At 32.5% G+C, this 21,359-nt stretch overlaps 1 protein-coding gene across 4 annotated transcripts in view; it reads right to left on the reverse strand.

The window, feature by feature from the left end:
- The window catches only part of LOC120158596 (UDP-glucose 4-epimerase GEPI48-like), a 31,914-nt gene extending 13,669 nt beyond the window's left edge, over positions 1-18,245 (reverse strand). The window contains exons 1-10 of one of the 4 annotated variants that reach the window (XM_039169421.1): positions 18,233-18,245; positions 14,272-14,516; positions 13,447-13,496; positions 13,234-13,369; positions 12,866-12,967; positions 12,478-12,738; positions 11,852-11,930; positions 11,627-11,709; positions 11,439-11,530; positions 11,105-11,358 (exon numbers count right to left, since the gene is read on the reverse strand). In XM_039169421.1, coding sequence (XP_039025352.1) covers positions 11,268-11,358; positions 11,439-11,530; positions 11,627-11,709; positions 11,852-11,930; positions 12,478-12,738; positions 12,866-12,967; positions 13,234-13,369; positions 13,447-13,496; positions 14,272-14,454 — 1,077 coding nt within the window. In that variant the 5' untranslated portion in view covers positions 14,455-14,516; positions 18,233-18,245 and the 3' untranslated portion in view covers positions 11,105-11,267. Of the gene's footprint in view, positions 1-11,104; positions 11,359-11,420; positions 11,531-11,626; positions 11,710-11,851; positions 11,931-12,477; positions 12,739-12,865; positions 12,968-13,233; positions 13,370-13,446; positions 13,497-14,271; positions 14,581-18,232 lie in introns of those variants that run through there. The other 3 variants (XM_039169422.1, XM_039169420.1, XM_039169423.1) reach the window with 3 other exon arrangements.
- Between the last annotated feature and the right edge of the window lie 3,114 nt (positions 18,246-21,359).

Genomic DNA, 21,359 nt, shown 5'->3' on the forward strand with positions numbered 1-21,359 from the left:
AGATATGAATCTGGCAATATGATTTAACCTTCCCAGAAACCCTCATACATCTTTTTTGCATTCTATGGGGTGGTAGTTCCAAAATTGCTTTGACTTTATCAGGATCTATTTCTATCATATTATCACTGACTACAAATCCCAATAACTTCCCTGAAGTAGCTCCGAATGTGCACTTGGCTGGGTAAAGTTTGAGTTAGTATTTTTTCAATCTTAAAAATAGCCTCCTTAAGACTATCATATTTTATTCTTCGGTTTGTGATTTGGCAATCATATCATCCACGTATACTTCAATCTCTTTATGCATCATGTCATGGAACAAAGTAACCATGGCTCTTTGATATGTTGCCCCGACATTCTTAAGTCCAAAGGGCATCACCTTGTAACAAATGTGCCCCACATTGTCATAAACGTTGTCTTTTCCATGTCTTCAGGGTCCATCTTGATTTGATTGTACCTTGAGAAACCATCCATGAAGGAGAAAAGAGCATGGTCAACCGTATTGTCAACCAAAGTGTCGATGTGTGGGAGTGGAAAATTATCCTTTGGGCTCGATCGGTTGAGATCCCAGTAGTCAACACACATCCGAACTTTTCCATCTTTTTTTGGGATTGAAACTATGTTTGCTACCCATTCAAGGTACTTGGAAACTTGTAAGAAATCAACATCAAACTGTTTCTTTACGTCTTCTTTTATCTTTAATAGCATATCCGGCCTCATCCTTCAAAGTTTTTACTGAATAGGCTTGCATTCTGGTTTTATCGGTAACTTATGTACCACAATGTCAATTTCCAATCCTGGCATGTCCTGATAAGACCAAGCAAACACCTCTTTACATTCTCGTAAAAGGCTTATAAGATCTTCTCTTGTTTTTTGTGAGAGCGAAGTGCCAATTTTGACTTCCTTTTTGTCCTTCTCTGTTCCCAAATTTATTGTTTTAGTTTTCTCTTTATGGGGTAATATTTGTCTGTTCTCTTGCTCCATTATTCTAACAAGTTCAGAGTTTAATTCACATTCTTCATCATCTTTATAACCCTCGGATTCATTGAGACACATGTCATTTTCAAAATCAATTTGTTCTTCGAAAATATCATTATTCGAACAATTGATATGTGAAGACCTGCAAATAGAAAAGGAATATATTTGGTTGTGGACAAGAATTTTATTTAATATTTACCAAAAGAATAATTATCAATAAATAATAAAGAGATTAAAGAATTAAATGAGATATTTTCTAAGAAGAGAATGAAGAGAAAGCATTATTTCATTAAAACAGTGACAATTAACAATTTGTCATTTACAAAAGCCCCATTACCCGGGTCAAAAAGGAAATAGATATATTATTATGCATTACTTTGAGTCTTGTTTATAGAACACGGGAAGTTCTTCATTAGTGTAGTTGTTCAAAACATAACCAAGAGGATATGGGCAAATTGATGCCAATAAGCATTCTCCAGTAAAATAATCTATGATGGCATTGATACTCAGGCTTCCCATTAAATCTTCAACTATTTCTATTTCTTCACCATCACATGATTGCGTCAGTCACTAATCTTCCAGACACAAAATATTTGAATAGTGGTGGTATGACCATGGGCATCCCTGAATCTATCATGGTATATTGGTCTGTATCCGAGGCCAAAATAATTTCTTTTAGGAACTAGAGCTAACCCTTCAGTGATGCCTTGCAGTTTCTTACCTAGCCCTTTCCCTACCTTTCTTCCTCCAGCTAATGTCTCCTTTAACTACGTCTTTGTATTCTTCGAAAGCTGAAGAGTGGGAATTCTTTTGCCTTCTGGGATAAAAGTGGTATTAACAAATTCCAAGGACTATAATGAAGACTTTAGTGCATTCTCATCTACCCCAGCCATATGAATCCAGAGCCTCCCTAATAGGTAACTTTAACTCATATCGATATCCATGACAATAAAATCTACTTCAAACGTCATAGGGCCAACCTTGAGGGGGATTATCTTTTTCCCATTATTTTACGCTATGTTCCATCAAATTCCCTCATAGGATTGCCACAAACCCTCATTTGAGAGGCATATACAGGAAGTATATTCAGAGTGGCGAATGGCATGACATTTAAGGCTAACCCGTTGTCAATTAACTCCCCAGAGATAATGACCCCCTTACATTGGGCAGTAATGTGTAGTGCCTTGCATCTGCCTTTTCCTTCCTCATGTATCTCATCATCATAGATGTAAATGAAATTATTTCCATTAATATGATTTACCATCTTTTCCACGTGCTCCACTAGTATATCCTTCCCCAAAAAAGTTTCATTCAACACTTTGATCAGAGTATTTCGATGTACCTTAGAATACAACAGGAGATATAACATCGAAATCCGTGCTGGAATCTTATGAAGTTGTTCCACAATATTATACTCGCTATGTTTCAGAAACTTTAAAAACTCCTAAGCCTCCTCGATCTTGACAGGTTCATTTGCTTTATTCTCAGGATCTTTAATAACCACAGCTCTTACTTTATCGGCTTTTCCAGGAGCATAGCATCTTCCACTCCTGGTGGAAAATCCAATTTCATCAACGTCCTCCTCCTTGATTTCAGGAGTATTAATTTGGCATGTATAGTCCCAGGGAACACTCTTGTTACTCTTGTAGGCAAAAGGCATCGGGGTTTTGATCACCACCCTAGAGGTTGTACTTCCGCCACTTACCTTATAGTTTGGTTTGGATATGACAGGACAGGCTTCTTTAATTTATTTTCAGCTTCTCCTGAACTTTCTTTAGAAGGCTAGATATATCTTTCATTCTCAATCATCCCTTCTTAATAGAACTGTAACTCCTGCTTGTCCATCAATTCTTGGACCATCTGCTTGAATTCATGACAGTCCTAAATTTGATGACCATTTTCACCATGGTACTCACAGAAGTTCTCTGTCTTTTCTGTTGAACATTTTTTATAGTGCTCAATAACCCTCTCTTATTTATTTGAACATAAACCCACTTCAATGGGATTCTTACTTCTTCAAACCTCTTAGCATTCACTCCCTGGTTATGATGATTCGGAAGTGGGTTTGCAGCTACACAAGGCACATCTGAATCATTGAATGACACTACTTTTCTCTTAATAAAATTCTCAACCACTCTTTTGAAAGTGAGACATTTCTCAATATTATGTCCTCGGAGATTTGCATGATATTCGCATGTCTCATTTTCGTTGAACCATTTTTGATAAGGTGGTTTAATTGGATCAATGAATTTTGGTGACACTACGTGAGCTTGGACAATTTCATGGAAAAGTTCACTGTAAGTCATTGGTATAAGAGTGAATGTCATTCTTTCATTTTTATGCTCATGCTTAGTCTCTCCTTGTGATGAAGAACTTCCCTTCTTCATCTTATTCATGAAGAATTTTACATTATTCACCTTACCCTCCTTGTTTTTCACATAGGGTTTCTTTGTGGAACTTTGGTTACCGGCTATTTGCCCCTTCTTCAATGTTCTCTCAATCATCTCACCACGCATGACGATATCAGAGAAACTTTTAGTTGCCACTCTTAACATGTGGTCGATATAGGGAGATTTCAGCGTATCTATGAACATTGATATAAACTCCCTCTCAACAAGTGGTGGATGCACTTGAGCGGCGATATCTCTCCAGCACTGAGCGTATTGGTGAAATATCTCATTATGCTTCATCTCCATGTTTTGGAGAGTAACACGATCAGGAATCACGACGATAACGTGCTAGTACTGTTCTTTGAATGTGTTTGCCAAATCCCTCCATGATCCTATCTTAGCTCGAGTTAATTGATTATACCATTTGGCAGCTGAACCTATCATGATGGCTTAGAAATAGTGAATTAATAGTCTATCATCCTTCACAAATCTTATTATTCTCTAAAAAAAACATGGTCAAATGAGTAAAAGGGCATGTCTTCGCATCATACTTCTCAAATTTTGGCATTTTGAACTTAGGGTGTAGGATTAGATCTGGCACTAGACTTTGTTCCTCTGTATCCATTCCGTCTTGAGAACCCTACTTCCCCATCTCTTTAAAAAAAAAACCTTGCACCAGTCTTTTAAATGTTCTAGTACTTCAGTTTTAGATTTCTCTGTTTCATTGGGATCTACATCAATGTACTCATGAGGGTTGTTTTGAGGGCTAGTTGTGGCCTTTACTGCCGAAGACCCTGCAGGCTGCTCAACTAGCTTTTCAGGTGAGATAACTAGTCTCGGGGTATACTCCTGCCCAGAAGCTTCAACCGGACCGGTGCTTGGTTCTTTAGCTATTTTAGTATATAACCCATACATCTTGGTCATCATATCATTCATCATACTAGCCTGACTTTGCAAAATTTAGTCTATAATTGACTTATGTGACTGCTCCATTTTCGCCTGCCATTCTTGTTGTATTCTTATTAAATCTTCTTGCATTTCTTTCTTTAATTGCTCAAGCTTGGCATCCATGGTTTTACTTCGTGTGCGATAAGGATTGGAGTTTTTATTTGCCATAATCATCTGTCACATAACCCTTCAGAAATTAATTTCGTTTTTCTTTTAAATTTGAATGCATATTATTGGTAATGTATTATAAACGATGCATTTTATTGGTGATGCATTATAAATGATGAATTCATTTATGCATAATGAATGATGTAAGTGTAAAAATGCAAATAAAAGGCGTTGACCCAAGCAGTAACCATTCGGAAATAACTTTCAGTGGATAAAAAGTTTCACTCTTTACAAAGGAGTTCTTTTACATATAAGGCCTAGCCCTCAGACTCAGCTCTACAATTTCGTTTAGAATAGCAATGATCTCCCTTGCACACTCAGAAACCAGATTTGTTCGCAATTGGATAATCTCAGCTCTATTGGCTAATTCATTCATGTACCGAGCAACTTCACCCATTTGAGCTATAGCTTCACCCATCATGCGCTCACGTTCTTCTACCATAGATTGGTAATGCTTTTATGTATTTTTTCCATCCCTTATGAATGCATTTGATTTCTTTTTCTAGATTGGTGATATGAATTCAGCACTGCTGGAGTTCGCCTTTCAATTCTCTAATTTCTTTTTTGAAGGCCTTGTTTTCTTCGAGAGAAACTCTTAAGTCAATTGAAAGGGGAGGAACTTGCACTTGAATAAGAGATTGCTCAAGGTTCGATACCTGACTTTTGAGTTCATCATTCATAGCTCGAGATTGGTTTATCTCTTTCTCAAATCTTATCTGCAATTCTCCCATTTCTCCCGTGAGCTCATCTACTTGCCAAACTTTTGTAGAGAATCTTTGCATTAACGATCCAATCTCTGCCTATTTTCTATCAAGGATTCAATTCCATCCCTGTCTTTCAGACCACATCTCATACTTTTCTCTCTCTCTTTCTTCTTCGAGCATTGTAATTCTTTGATCTTTGTCCTCAAAATCCTCAATTATGTTGTTCATCTCAGTTTTCAACCCTTGAACTTGACTTTTCACCTCTTCTAATTCTTTCATGCTGATTTCCTTCTCCTCTTGGAGTTTTTGAACTCTACGAGCCTCAGCTTTATACTGCTTGATCAATTCCTTTTTATTAGCCTCTAGCTCACCTACTTTTGTTTTTCCAGCTTCTATCTTCTTGACCTGATACTTATTCTCGACCTCAAGAGTTAATTCGTCACTTTGTAGCAACTAATTCTCTGGCCTACTGCTGTGGCACTTTACTTGACCTAAATCCCCTTATCGCCTGCTGCATCCTTTGATAATCCTTTTTTAGGTCTTCTAGGTTTTCTTCCACCCCCTCTTTCCTTTTCCTCATCATTACAAATTGTATGGCATGAAATTCAGCCTCGAGAGTTAACATTAAATTTTCTCTCTCCATCTCTTCTATTTTCTTGGCATCTTTAGTCGTTTCTATCTCAAACTCAATTCTTTGGATTTCCAAGTTCGAAGGGATATTTCTGATTTGTTCTTCCATCGACCTTGATCCCTCTATAGATGCTAAAGGGATCTTTTCATTTACTCTTTGGATTCTCCAGGCTTTATAATAAGGTGTAAAGATAACATACGCTCTAACTACTTTAGTCCTGAAAGTCAACCTCCAAGAATCAGCCCCATATTTGATTTTCTTTCTATAATTGGCTTCTTTATAATCAAATTTAGCACCAGCTAGCCCATGAGTCACAAGAACAAATTGTCACGCATCGTACTGTCTTAATACCAATAAAGGAGCATATCCCACTCCTCCCCACATTCCCAGTAATATAATCCAATCCAAATCTCCATATTTGAACAATATTTGTGTATGCATCAGCCACGGAGTTTGCCATGCTATGTTTTGACTTTGTAGATTCCCGAAGAATTCGATCCACTGATCTTTCTGCGATACTTCAGACATTCTTTCGTAAAGTACTCAGCAACAGGAGAATAATCATTCAAGAAGTGATTATAGTTGACTTTTTCTTCCTTCCAAAAATGGCTTATGATCCATACAGTAAGTAACTGAGCACAACCCATAAGACGACCTCCCCCAACCTTCTATAGATATTCAAAGATAGGAAAGTTTTAGCAAGAATCACATGGACTAGATTCATTTCCCTTTTCAACTTCTCAACCAAGTCAACTACCGCTAACTCGATCAGCCCCAAGCACTTTGGAATGATTATCAAACCATATATACCCAAAGAAAACATATCTCTCCGTACATTTTCATCTACGTGTGCTTCGACTATCATTTGTAGGTGTACCCATGGCACTCCCTCGCTTTCTCCTTTTCGTTGCAAACGATCATTTACCCATTTATTGCTTGTGCCTGAGATCTTTACAAGCTTTGATTTAAAAGAATGCCTTTTTATCGATCGATAGTAGATTTTGTCTACTTTAACACTCGGCAAATTCAGCAGAAAGTGGCATTCCTCAAGGTTCAGAGTCATGTCCTCTCGGTTGAAGGTGAAATAACTATAGGCTGGATTCCAAAATTGTATCATGCTTCGTATAAGGATCGGGTCTACCTTGACATATATTAGATGAAATATATCCCTATAAGTCTGTTAAAAAGCTTGTCTCTCAATAATATTCCAACTTTCCCAAATCATCTTCAACCCTTAAAGCTCATTCTGCTTTAAGGAGGTTGGTGTGTAATCTGACAGCTCTAACACGTAGATCCCTGGGAGGCTATCTCCTTGCTCTTTATGTTTGGCTTTAATCCAATTCTTTACATCTGTCGGATTCACTTTTTTGTTTAGAAAACTCCTTTTCATCATAAAATTCTTTCCACTCTATCGATACTCACATATCAATCGCCTTTTCTAATGATATATGCATGCAGTATGAAGAAAAAATAACAAAACAGCTAGTCAAAATAAATGTGTAAATTCAACATAAAAAATGTATAACGATAAATAAATTGAATCTACTTACATGTTATCTACCCGAATAAAATGCATCAAAAAAAGTTCCTACCCAAACATACTCTCTATCTCCTAAATTTATTTAACTAAACACTAACTGCACATCAACTCTATTTCACATGCTTTTATTCGAAAAGAATGAATCTATTCTACATATTCAAAAATAAATAAGCAAATAAATAAAAGGTTAGAATATGTTTCTCCTTCGTGTATGCCTATGTCGGGTACCTACTGACGGACAGAGGTTCGACATTACTCTACTTAGGGTAACAGTTCTAAGGTTCTCTATATGCATGGTTACGGCTCTAACAGAAAGGGTACTCGAATTGTCCTTAATGTTAGTGCCCCTTGTGTTTCCAAACCCTCAATCTTAACCTATTACAGGCGTAAATGAATCGAGTTCAATTCGAGGGGATCCACTTCCTTATACCCATACGAGCAATAAATTCCTACGAAGATATAAGGCATGTGTATCCTGGAGGTTACTTGCTAAAACTCTTACAAAGAATAAATTCTTACAAGAGTAAAGCGTTCACCCCACCTACTTGGAACGAAGCTCGGGTCTAGAGCTTATGTTATACAAAAGTTCGTGATGTGTGTGAGGAGAAACATACAAACATTTGACTCAAAACACAGTAAATAACTAAAGACTTCAATAAGAACTTTGATAGAGCTGAAAAACAAAAACAATTAATATGTTAGTATATAAAAATTAATAATTTTAAAAAATATTCAATACATAGATCATAGGTTAACTAAAGATTTGAACTAATAATTTCCACCATAACGACTATATATAAGCGACCGACAGCCTGACTCTCTAAGTCCCCAGTGGAGTCGCCAAGCTGTCGTAACCATTTTTTTTTGAAAAAAAATAAATATTATTTTAAAAAACAATTATGACTTTTATTTTGAAAAGTTTATGAATTTTGAATTGGTTTGGATAAAATGGAAAAGAGTCACCATCGGCCTTTGGGTTAGTTAGGTCGAATACCTAAAAATGTCTTTCAAAAACAGTTTTAAGAAAAATCGTTTTTAGACAAAAAACTTGTCTGCATTATTAGATAAAATATTAAGGGTTCGGAAGTCGGTTACGCATGGGGAAGTATAAGCACCATACATTGCCCAAAAATCGATACTTAGTCGCTTATATATCGTCTTAATGGTTAAACGTAAAATTCAAATCAAAAGTAAAATTATGATATATTTATTGAATATTAACTAAAATAAAAGAAAATCCATTACGTGATAAAAAAATCATGAGATTTGCAATCCTCCATCGGGAAAACTATTTCGCCTATTTCTTATCCATAAAGACTATTCTATCTTCGACTTACTACAAAATGATATAAAAAATCAGAAAATAAAATGTAATTTATTTATCTAAAACATATATCATTAATATTAATAAAAAATAGTTAAAACATTAATCATTATAAAAATATAATAATAAATAAATAAATAAACAAAACCAAAATAAAATATTATGATTTTAATAAGATATAAAGATATTTTATATTTAAGTTCACATTCCACTAGAACGTCGTATTGGATTGCACAACTTCGATCAAATGGTACTTTCCACGCCCGTTCTATGAATAAAGTTGTTGAAAATAATTTCAAATGTACATGTTAAGAAGATTGAATATCTAAAGCACAACTAAGTTTAACCAAAATATCACAAACTAATTGAAATTTATTATAATAATATATGTACATTAAGTAATATATATATATATGTGTGTGTGTGAATATATCCTAATATTAACTCATACAAGACAAATACTAAATAAAATAGAAAAAAAATCAACCCAAATACTGAAATATTAAACATATACTTAACAAAGGATCTAAACAAAAATAAAATGAAATAACAGTGACCAATCAAGAAAATCACCCAAACTAAGCTTAAACAGTGACTACAAAGTACACCATGAACAACCTATGTACTAAAAGTATAAATTACCATTTTTGTACAACAAATAAAGGACTAAAAAAGAAATAAAAACATACAGGTCATATATGATATTTAACCTACAATACAGAAGCATTGACCAAAATATAAATTTTATAAATGTGAAGTACAATGTTTGGAATCCACAAATTATGTATAATAACTTTCAAGTGACTTAAATACAAGTATTACAACTGCAGGGCATGAAATACAACGTAAATAAAATACATCAAGTGCCCAAAGCCAAACTTTACAAAACACGGAGACCACCCAGGCATAATTTTCCCACGCTGAAATTACAAACCGACCCCTATCTAAACGTTGTTGTTTGAGACTTGGTATATATGTTCAAATCACATGCTTAAACTCGGTAAGTTTTTCATTTCTCTCATTTTCTTCTCTCTCAAAAACAGAGATTCGAAAAGGCTCTCAACCTCTCTCTCTTCTCGGTCGTTTCCCCTTTTCCTATGCCTAAGACAGAAGCCTCAGCTCTCCAACCACCGTAGATCGGTGGCCATGGAGAGTAACACAAACCCTAAAAACTCTCTTTCACTCCTAAGACTCTCTTTACCCCTTAAAATAAACCCCTTTTTCTAACTTAGACCCCAAATAACACCAATTAGCCTCGAACCCTAACAAACCCCAAAAAAAGAAAGGGCCTTTACCTTCGGTGAGGGATGTGGTTGGCTCCGATGAAAGCTCTATAGTTGGATCTACAAGGTAAGGTAAGGTTCGTTTCTTTTGGTTTCATATTTTTTCTGTTTGTTTTCTTTTTCTCTTGTTTCTTTTCCCTTCGAAAAAAAAACCCCTTTCTCTCTCCTTTTCCCCTCTTTTTATGTTGCATGAGTGAGTGACTCCTTTCGATTTCCCCGATGAAAAGATAAGATTGCCTTGAAAATATCCAAATTTGTTTTCGTTTTTTATTTGGTTGTTATATTGATTGATATATCCACTTTGTACTGTTGATGATGATTTCTCCCTCTGTAGGCTAAAACGACGGCGTCAGTGGGGGGCAGCGGCAGTGACAGTGGGGGGCAACTATGTGTCGGTGGTAGCAGTGAATAGAAACTTAGGTGAAACAAGGCGCCAAATGAAAATCTACAAGAAACCCTAATGTGCTTATGATTTTGGGTCAGGTCAGATCCGGGCTTCGGGTTGTATCTGGGTTGGGTTGTATCTGGGTTGGATCGGATCCGGGCTCCAGGTCTTGTAAGTGGGCTGAGTCTGATGGGTTTACTTGTAACGAGTCTGAACTGGGCTTGTATTATTGTAGTTGGGCTCTAAGTGAGTATTGGGCTTGAACCGGGCCAACAAAACAATGTAATAATAATAATAATAATAAATAAAATGTTAATTAATTTAATTAAAAAAAGACCCGGACAAATACGGTGTCTACAGTGGGCATGTTATTTTATAAGACTCTTATTATTATATTCAACTTTGTAAACTCTGGCATTGTGTTATTTTTATTTAAATTATCTCACGAAACTCCAATTCATGAAAATATTTGTTTTGAACTTTAGATTTTTAAATGAAGGTTATGAATGATGTTCGAACTTTAGATTTTTAGATGAAGGCTATGAATGATGTTCAAAAAGTAGCCTCTATGGTTTTGTGTTCGAATTTGGGTGCTACATTTATCATTCCAATTCCTCAAATACTTGTGAATTTTAGGGAAACAACCGTTTTATTTCTTATTTGGCCAATTATTTTAGTTTGTTTAAGCATATCATCTTTAAATAAAGATACAAATTTAAGAAAGTAGGGTACCACAGGTAGAGAGGGAACTTTAACTCGATATATAAATGACGAGAGGATATTATCATTAAAATGATTGTAATTCAAGGCCATTTTAACAGTGTAAAAAATTGTGAACAATAGAGAATTAGGAAAAAATTATAATCTAAAAAATATTCTGATAAAAAGAATTGTGTGGTATGGATAAGTTAAAACTGAGCTATTTTGAGTGAGAAGAGCCATATCCATATGGGTTTTTACTGGCCCAGTTCCATTGATCCCTGCATATCTCTTCAATGCCATACTTCGCTCTGTAAAGTCATAATTCAATAATATAAGACAACTATTTAAGGTTCCGAAAATTTATTATAACTGTGTAAGGGACCCTTACTTCCATTTCAGTTCAGTCTCGGCCTTTTTGGTTGAAGCATAAACTACTTCGGCATCACCAGGCCGACGTCCGACTATTTTAAGAGGGATTTTCTGAAAAAAAGTGACAAATTTGGGATGTTAAAACTAAAATAGCAAGACCAACTATGTTTAAAATTACAAAACACACACTAGCCAAGAAAACAATACCTTGCCGGATGCCTTTTCAAATGCAGAAACCATCTCCAAAACCGATGTTCCCTTTCCTGTTCCCAAGTTGTAAACCTCACAACCTGTAGCAACGTGGGTAATCAAGTACCAATTCTACTGAATTCTAGCTTCAATGTTAAGCTATATGCACGTTCGTGTATCAAATATATCAACAGAAAAAACAGTTGCACCTGTAAACAATATAAATAGAATGCACATATATACCTATTTTTGGATCAGATAGTTTTCTTAATGCCGCGATGTGACCATCTGCTAAGTCAACAACATGGATGTAATCACGAACCTGAAAAGATCCGAGAAATGGCCACTTTGTCACAAGTGATCAAAACACTGAACCCGGATTTACTAACAAATATAGATGTTTAAGTTACAAAAAGAACCTTATCAAAGCAACTGTGAAAAATAATCGAAAAGTCCGGAAGATTATTTAGCTAAATTAAAAAATTCCGTAAGGCACAAACTTTAAATACAAGGAAGAATGGGCTAAAGGAATGACGTGACAAATGACAAATGGAAATCTGTGAATATTTGGTAGCAAAGTGACACTGCACAGAACATGTACACAATCCTACACTGGGTATCCACATCTAGAATAGGTGCTAGGCTGAAGATGCATGCATTTCAAATGTTAAGGATAAAGATTAAGTATAGACAATTCATGGACATGTAGGTGTTAAACAATACCAAGCTTATTAACAAAGAAAGTTGTAAATTAAAGCTCAATAGAATTCAAAATCATATTACAGTTCATAGACATGTTCAAAACCAATTCTGAAATATGAAATAAGATTCATTGGAACCTAACACCCTGTCATCCAACAAAAACTTACCCCGGTACCATCCTTTGTTGAATAATCATTTCCAAACACTGTCAGTGCTGATCGCCTCCCAACAGCAACTTGTTGCACAAAAGGCATGAGATTATTTGGAGTACCCCGGGGATCCTCACCTATGTGGCCGCTGGGATGTGCGCCAACTGGATTAAAATATCTTAACAGTATAATCTTCCACTTAGAATCAGAATTATGAAGATCACGGCAGATCTCTTCAACGAAAAGCTGACCAACCATGTCAGATATGATTAGATGACACTACGGGAGAAAATGCCCAAGTATTATTAGAAAAAAAGGTAAAAGTATAACCACATTAATAGTTCCTTTATTCATACTGCTTCACCAAGCTGATAAAAAATATGCACTCAGGAAAAGTATTGAATACCTTGGTTCGTCCGTATGGATTCACTGCAGTCAGCGGGAACTCTTCTGTACATGGAACCTCCTTTGGCCAACCATAAACAGTGGCAGATGATGAAAAGATGAGCTGAAATATATCATATTAGATTGGTCAACTTCTAAGACTCAAGAAGACAATACAATTTATAACTCACCGAACTATTCATATTCATAAACAGACTCTAGATTTAACAGGATCTTACTTTTCTTAAATTACACTGAAGTTGCACAAACTATATTGGAATTGATCAAGAAGAAAACAAAATACATTTCTCTTTATCTCTACTGCTAATGATTTCCATAGCAGATGCAAAACAAAACAAAAAGGCAGAACAAGAAGGGAAAGAAATGTACATTTTTACATCCATGTGCAGACATCACTTCCAACAGGATAACTGTCCCTATGACATTGTTGTCATGATAGAGCAGCGGTTCACTTACACTTTCACCAACTGCTTTTAGTCCAGCAAAGTGAATCACAGCTTCAAACCTGATAATGTAATAACCTTAGAAATTGATCAAGTGGAGAAGCACAATAAAAACCAGCATATAAATTCCTGAGAGTACTTTGTCTGAGCAAAAATTTTTTCGATTGCTGGTCTATCCCGAAGGTCCACCTGCCGTTGAAAAGAAGTGGTCCAAACTTTAGTTCCATCATAAATTTATGTTCAAAATAAATCTTTGAAACACAAATAAATACTTCAATGAATTAAATGTTCCTTTTATGCAATAATTTTGGGACAATTTATACATCAGCAAATGATGGATTTGATTTGAATTATTGGCAAAATAAGACCAATTTCCATGTATAATAGAAGCAAGAGCATAATAATAGTGACCCTTCAACTACTAGTTTCCAAATGATCAGAAGTTAACAATTATTTACCAAAGAAAATTTTATGTTTAAAGCTTTTAAATATCATCAAGAGAAACAATTAACTAGATTCAAACATCCCAAATATAAGCAGTTATAAATCATTATCATAGTTTAATGGAAACAAAGCTAAAAACATTTTAATCGCTTCAGTTATCAAAATTAACCTTAAAAAAGAACACATCAAAACATAAAAGAAACTAAAAATGTGAAAATCAAATCTACTATTAGCAATTATTTCAACAGTTTTTCGTCCAAAAAAGAATCCAACATGATATCACCCAGTTTTTAAAACGCAACACGTTGCCATCTATAGCGATTCAATTAATCAAATTTAAACCAATCAGACTCCAAATTAGCAACGAAAACCCTAAGATTAAAGAAAAACTTTCGTTCCCTGGCAAACAACTAAGCAATCTCCTACTAAAATAATTACAAAACTTCACCTCCATACACCTATTTTAATTTTTAAAACAAAATGAAAAAAGAAAACCGGTGAATTGGAGCGTTAAACGAACCTGATGAAAAGAAAGGTTGTTGACGTATTCTCGGGCGAGTTCCTTGACTCTTTTGATAGAAACATCGGAGGAATTGTCGAGATTATCCACAACCACCGCTTTGTAACCGCCTAAGAGCAACTGCAACACCGTGTGGCTCCCAATATAACCGGCTCCGCCGGTCACCAGAATAATCTTGGACATATCCGATCCAATCAAACCAAAAATAATTTTAAAAAAATGAAACAGAGAAAAAGGAATTAAAAAATAAAAGAGAGAGAGAAGAAACTGTGAGAAAGGGGAGTAACAGGAGGGTTAATTCTTGGAGGGATTTAAATGAGATTTATGAACGGGAAGTTTGAATATGGAGAATTATTGCAATAAGAGGATAAAATATAAAAGACCAAAAAAAGAAAGAAAGAAAAGGCTTTGTTTCTGCAAGATCTGGAAAAAGAAGAGAGGTTTGAGTATATGAGAGGGACTGCTCACGTGGATTGAATTTTGTATATATATATTGACTCCACAATACGTGGCATTTTTGGAGTAAACTAATCTTCTTCGGCTGCTTTCCCAAGGGATATTCTTTCTCCTCTCCTTATTTATATGATTTTTATTTCCCAGAAAACACGATGAAACTTTTTTACTCCTTTATTTTCGGATTTCTTTGATTTTAATTTCCTTTCATTTAATTTTTGAACTTTGTTCTAAGTTTTCTATTGATTAAGTTTATCACTTACATTATACGTTATGGGTTCGAGTTAAAATTTTATCTATATAATAACAGATAAATGATCACACAATCTCAATTACTACATAATTTATTATTATCTTGAACTTTTAAATTCGAGTATGGTCTGTGTAGAATTATAAATGTTTATTATTAAATTATTGTGAGATTCTCAATAAAGTCTACTTTGAATAATATGACAAATATCATATCATTCATTATTTATTAAGCAGATATAAAAATATTATATTAATTGTATGTGTTGATTGTTAATTAATTAATATTTTTTAATAATAAAATATATTAATAAAAAATTAAAACATTAAAAAATATAAAATATTCTAAAAATTAACCGGAATTAAAATCACAGTTTATGTATTGGAGAATAAGTTTGATATTATACAAGTTTTATATATTAAAACTAGTATTTCTTTTACAAAATGATGATGATGATAATAAATATTTTATAATTTAAAAATTATAAATTTCATATATTTTTGAAAAATTTATTGACTTTTAAAATTAATTGTTTAAAAATATAAAAAATATTAAAATAAACTTTTAATTACAATTTAGGGATCAAATGAATTATTATTCAGTAATTATTATTTTTTAACAACAGTTAATAATATTTATTCATTTTTAATAAAATTAGAATTTAATATTTATTTAATATTTTTTAAAATTAATATTAGAAAGAATATTTAAATAAAATGTTAATATTTTTTAGCTTTACATTCTATTTTTATTGAATTTTATTCACTTTTAATTCTTTTTTATTGTATTTTTATTATTTTTTAAAAATAAGTGAATAATAATTCATTTGATTTTTAAATTGTAATTAAAAGTTTATTATAATATTTTTATATTTTAAAAAAATTAATTTTAAAAGTCAATAAATATTATTAATTGTGGTTAAAAATAATATCACATAATAAATAAATAAATAAATAAATAAAGTTAACGTTTTTACATAAATATCACTCTAACAAAAATTAATTATATATTAGACACTATTTTAAAAATATTTATAAAATTAGCAACTATTTTTTTACACGTTCCACAAGATGTGGTGCATGAGCAGCGCCTTCTGCCACATAGCTTAAGGCGTAGTGCATAAGTCACGCCTTCCTGCAAAAAAAATATTAGATCGATAAATAAGGATAAAAAAGATATCTGACAGGTAAATAAAGTGTGTCTGGATGATTTTTTTTAGTATATTGGCCTCAAATTTTTCATTAGAAAACTTGAGCTTCATAATTTTTCTTTTGTTAATTTTGATGTGGATTTATAATAATATCCAATTGATTGCACCTGTCATTGCAAATGATGATCCCAGGTTGGAAAAAGACTTTAACTGTCTACTATCCTGCAGCCTCCCAATGTAGGGATGTTTAACGAATTGAGTTGTTTTTTTGTTGTTCGGATTTAATTTAATCAAAATTTAGTTAATATCTAATTTAAATAGATTTTGATGACTTGAATCGAATAATATCTAATTTAATAAACTCACATATAGTTTATTAATTCTTTTATATATTTTTATTAATTACCTTAAAAATTTTCATTAAGAGAATCTAATTACTAATAGATAATAAAAATATTAAATTATTAATTAATAATAATTATTAATTTATTAAGTTTTTTAAATAAATAACAAATAAATATTAAATTATTAATTTATTAGATTTTACATATAATTAAAAGAATGAGGTAAAAATTATGACAAGCTTAATGAGCAACGAGTCGAACAATAATTTTTTAACGAACACAAGTGGATTAAAATTTGATCACTCTTAACGAGCAATGAGTTGAGTTAGACAACATATTTATTTAATGAGAACAAGTGAAGTAAAATTTTATCACTCTTAACGAGTAATGAGTCGAGTCAAACAACAGATTTATTTTACGAGCACAAGTCAAACACTATTCAAATCATGATCGACTTGCCCAATAAACACCTTATTATAATATTAGAACAATTATTGGCAAACAAATAAACACGGTCGAAAATAAAAATAAAGAACAACAAGATTTACGTGAAAAACCTAAAAGGAAAAAAACCACAGGCAGAGGAGAAGAAGTTCACTAATATGAAAGAAAAAAAATACAATAAGATTTTGGTTAAAGAAAAACTTAATATATAACACTTACCCTTAATGTGTATTTATAGCAATAGATACTTGATTACGAAGGAAAACTAAACAGAGTAAAAATCTATTTTAATAAAGTTTTCTACTTTTAATCAAACTATGATTCTTACTTTCTCAAATTTAATTATTAATTAATTTCTTCCACTTTGAATTCATGTCAAACTCTAACAAATCTCCACCTTCACGCAAATTTTAAAAATGTGAAGGTTTCGAGATAAAACACTCAAGTTCGATAAGACACCTAAACTCAATAGAAACAATTATTCACTTCAACGAACATGTTCTCCACCTCTTCCAAATCACCCATAAAAGGGGTTATCTTCAGAAATGAACATAGACCAAGTCCAAGCAATGCTCAAACTTGGTTGTAGGGAGCAGTTTCGTCATCATGTCTGTAAGATTGTCATGAGTGTTGACTTTTCTCAAAAAATGTCACATCGAGCAATTACATCACGCACAAATTGATAGTGTGTAAAACCCTAAAATTTGACTAGTGACTAAAATATTATTTTGTGAAAGTTTAGTGGCCAAAATATAAATTTGGAAGAAGTTTACTAACAAAAATGATGATTTTCCCAAAAATAGAATTTTATTCTACAAATGAATAGTTTACCCTTGAGAATTGTATTTAATTGTCTTTTCAATTTTGATATGGAAATTGTATTAAAATCTATTAAGTGATAAAGTTTGGTAAAATATTCAGATAATTTAATCGAATTAGGAATTTAGGAAAATTTTGAAGGATTAAAGAAAAAGTTTGGAAATATTATTTCTATATTTTAGAATGGTTAACTTTGACATGCATACATGGAATTTAGATTGATTTTCATGTTAAATCGATATTGTTGATTATGGTGACTAGTTTGTAATCTTTGAAAATTACAAGGGTAAATGAGAAAGTATGTAATACCTCAAATATTAGGTCAGGGACTAAATTGAAGAGAATTAAAATTTGATGATTTAATTGAATAATTGGTAAAAGATGAGAAAATGATTTGAATAGTATCTTGAATTAAATTGTAGCAATAAAGGAGTTAAGAGGACATTTTGGTCTTTTAAGAGGAAAATGAAATTAAAATAGTTAGGGTTTTTAAATAGGGAGGAAAGAGGAAAGTAAAGTGAATTTTCTACAATTTTTCTTCTTCTTTCCTTCTTCACGTGGGTGCCTCTTCTCCCTAATATGAGGTAAATTCTCTTTAGCTAATGTTTTCTTTAAATTATGGGTTGCTTTGGTTATGTTAAGTGATATATGTGCATAATAAAGGATTAATTGAGATTAAAGTCATGAAATGGAGAAAATATTGGTGATTTTAGAAAATGGGTTTTGAAATGAAATGTTAATATATGAAGGTTTAGTAATGTTTGTTGGTAAAATTGACTTGTCAAGAAGGTAAATGAAAGATTAGAAGCACTTGTTGAGTGAAATAACAAGTTAGAAATTATAGTGTGATTCTTAAAATCGAATGCTCTTGAGGAATATTAGATGTTTTAAGTGGTTAAATGAAGGAAATTTAGTAAGGTTAACTAGATAAGTGTTATATAGTATTGTTAGGGGCAAAGAAGATGAAAATTACCCAAAGTTGGGTAAATTTTGAGTGGAAAACTGGAAAATCTGGGTAGGGGTATCGTTACCCTATGGAATAGTATCGATACCCTAGGCAAGAATTAGGATAAATTATATAAGAGGTATCGATACTGATTCAACTACCCAAGTAATGTGGTATGGATACCATGGTAAGGGTATCGATACCTAGAGGGGTATCAATACCATATCATAGGGGTATCAATTCCATTGTGAGGGTATCGATACCAGGCTACATCGAAGCTAATTTTGGTATCGATACATGAAGGGGTATTGATACCCTAGTAAGGTAGTATCGATACCATAGCAGGGATATCGATACCGAAGGGCCAGAAATGTTAAGTTGGGACTGATATTGTTGTAGAAAGTTAATAATAAGTATTTTGATTAATGTTTAAGTTATAATTGTTAGGAAATACACTAACAATTGATATTATGCATGTATGTAATGAATGTGGGATAGATCGAAACCAAGCTCTCGAAACAAACAAAACCAAGGGTAAAGGCAAAATATCGGAGTAATCAACCTTACGTTTTGGATACATAGCAAGGAAAGTAAGGTGAGTATATTTACTTTATAAAATCAATAGAATTAAAATATTTAAATTGTAAAGTTATTTTTTAAGTTTTATTTAAGGTATGGAAAGAATTTTATTCATGAGTTTTTTAGTATGAAATACTGTAAAACTAATGAATAAAATAATAATGCATACGTGTGCATTAGTGGCATGAAAAGATGCCTTAGCTGATATGTATATGGATTCATTATCGGCATAACAGAATAATGCATATGGGTGCATTAGTGGCATGAAAGGATGCCTTAGCTAATATGTATATGGGTACATTATCGGCATAACATAATGATGCATGCGGGTGCATTAGTGGCATGAAAGGATGCCTTAGCTGATATATATATGGGTACATTATCAGCATTTTAGAATAATGCATATGGGTGTATTATTGGCATTAAATGATGCCAAAGTTGAAATGCATATGCATGCATTATCAACATAAAAGTATGCTATAATGAAAAAGGTATAATGGTATATGATAAAAAGGAATGTACATTATTAATTGAAATAACGATTACCGATTAATGGTTATGACAATTTGAATATATTAAGTGTATGAATTTTTGTATAATAAATATATGTGTATAAACATAAGAAATTCATAATAAGAAAAATGGATCTTTATATTGGTATTTGGTATGCCAACCATATAAATTATATAAATGGTTGAGGAATAATGGTAAAAGCACTATATGTGCATCTTAATAAATGAACATAAATACGAAGTTGGTAAATTATCAGGTGAGCACTAAGGGTGCGAATGTATAAGGTTTATAATAAATTAAAAGAGAGTTAATTGATATTAAAATAAGTATTAGAATAGAAACTATTCCAAAATAAAAGATGTAATGGCCTAGTTGTGCAATTGACAAAAAGATGTCAATTATGCCAGTTAGATGAACGGTTAAGTACCGTTGAGTAAAAGAATAATTTTCTAACTATGCAATTGGCAAAAAGGTGTGATTTATGCCAGTTAGATGAAGGGTTAAACACTGTTGAGTAAGAGAATAAAGAAATTTTAATGTATTGTGATATGAATGGGGCATAAGTGATAAGAATGGGTGATATATATATATATATATATATAACCACACATAATTGGTATATAAGAATGCCATAAATGAAATGTATAATAGTGTGTAATAGAACTGAAAGGATATCGGAATAGAAATGGTATAATGGTGTATTATAAGTATGATGGGATGTTATCAATGAAAATAAAGGTTTAGGTTAAAGAGATAAATGGAGAAGAAAATATAGAGGAAGATAGGTATGGTAGACATACTAAAATACTTAAGATAATTGTGAATGGAATACAATTTAAAATGAGGAGGATCATAGAATCCTTAAGGAATATACGATTTAGTACAAATTAAATAAAAAAGGACATACTTATGTATGCACAAAGGTTACTTTATAATATTATGTCTCACTAAGTAAATACTTAATTTGTGTTGTTTCCATGCGTATGTAAAAACAGAGATAAATTGAGTAAGGAGTGCAGCGGGTAGCAGTGGGTATCATTAGTTACGGTTGACTCTCATCAGTAACGATAGGATAATCTTATTCAATTTAAGAACTTTGTTGGCATGTAATTAAATTATAGTAAACATTTTGTAATGTAGTTAAATGAAAATTTTTGTATATTGTTTTAAAAAATATCATATTTTGTGGTTCATCAAATTGAAATAAAATTTTACAGGTTTTCAAATGACAGACATTATTTTATTAAAGTGATGTGACATCCATATCTCGTGTACGGAAGGGTATACGAGATATATGTTATATTTATTGGTATCAGAGCTACATGTTTAGCCAATTCTCGGTCAAAACCGGGCTTAATTGAACTAAGAAAAAGGATTACATGCCATTAAGATTGACAAAATTACTTATATGATGTGAATTAGAGTGTGATAGACGCCACTCCTTAATAACTCGAGTGTTTTATTATGTATGTTCTAATAGATATTGTAAACTAAGGACAAAAGTAAGAAAGTTGATAATATTGAAAAGAAGGTCGAGATCAAAATTGATTCAAGAGAATTCGACATGACTTCAATATAATGTCTTAGAAG

Source organism: Hibiscus syriacus, unplaced genomic scaffold (genome assembly GCF_006381635.1).
Source record: "Hibiscus syriacus cultivar Baekdansim isolate YM2019G1 unplaced genomic scaffold, ASM638163v2 tig00111330_pilon, whole genome shotgun sequence".
Lineage (NCBI taxonomy): Eukaryota > Viridiplantae > Streptophyta > Magnoliopsida > Malvales > Malvaceae > Hibiscus > Hibiscus syriacus.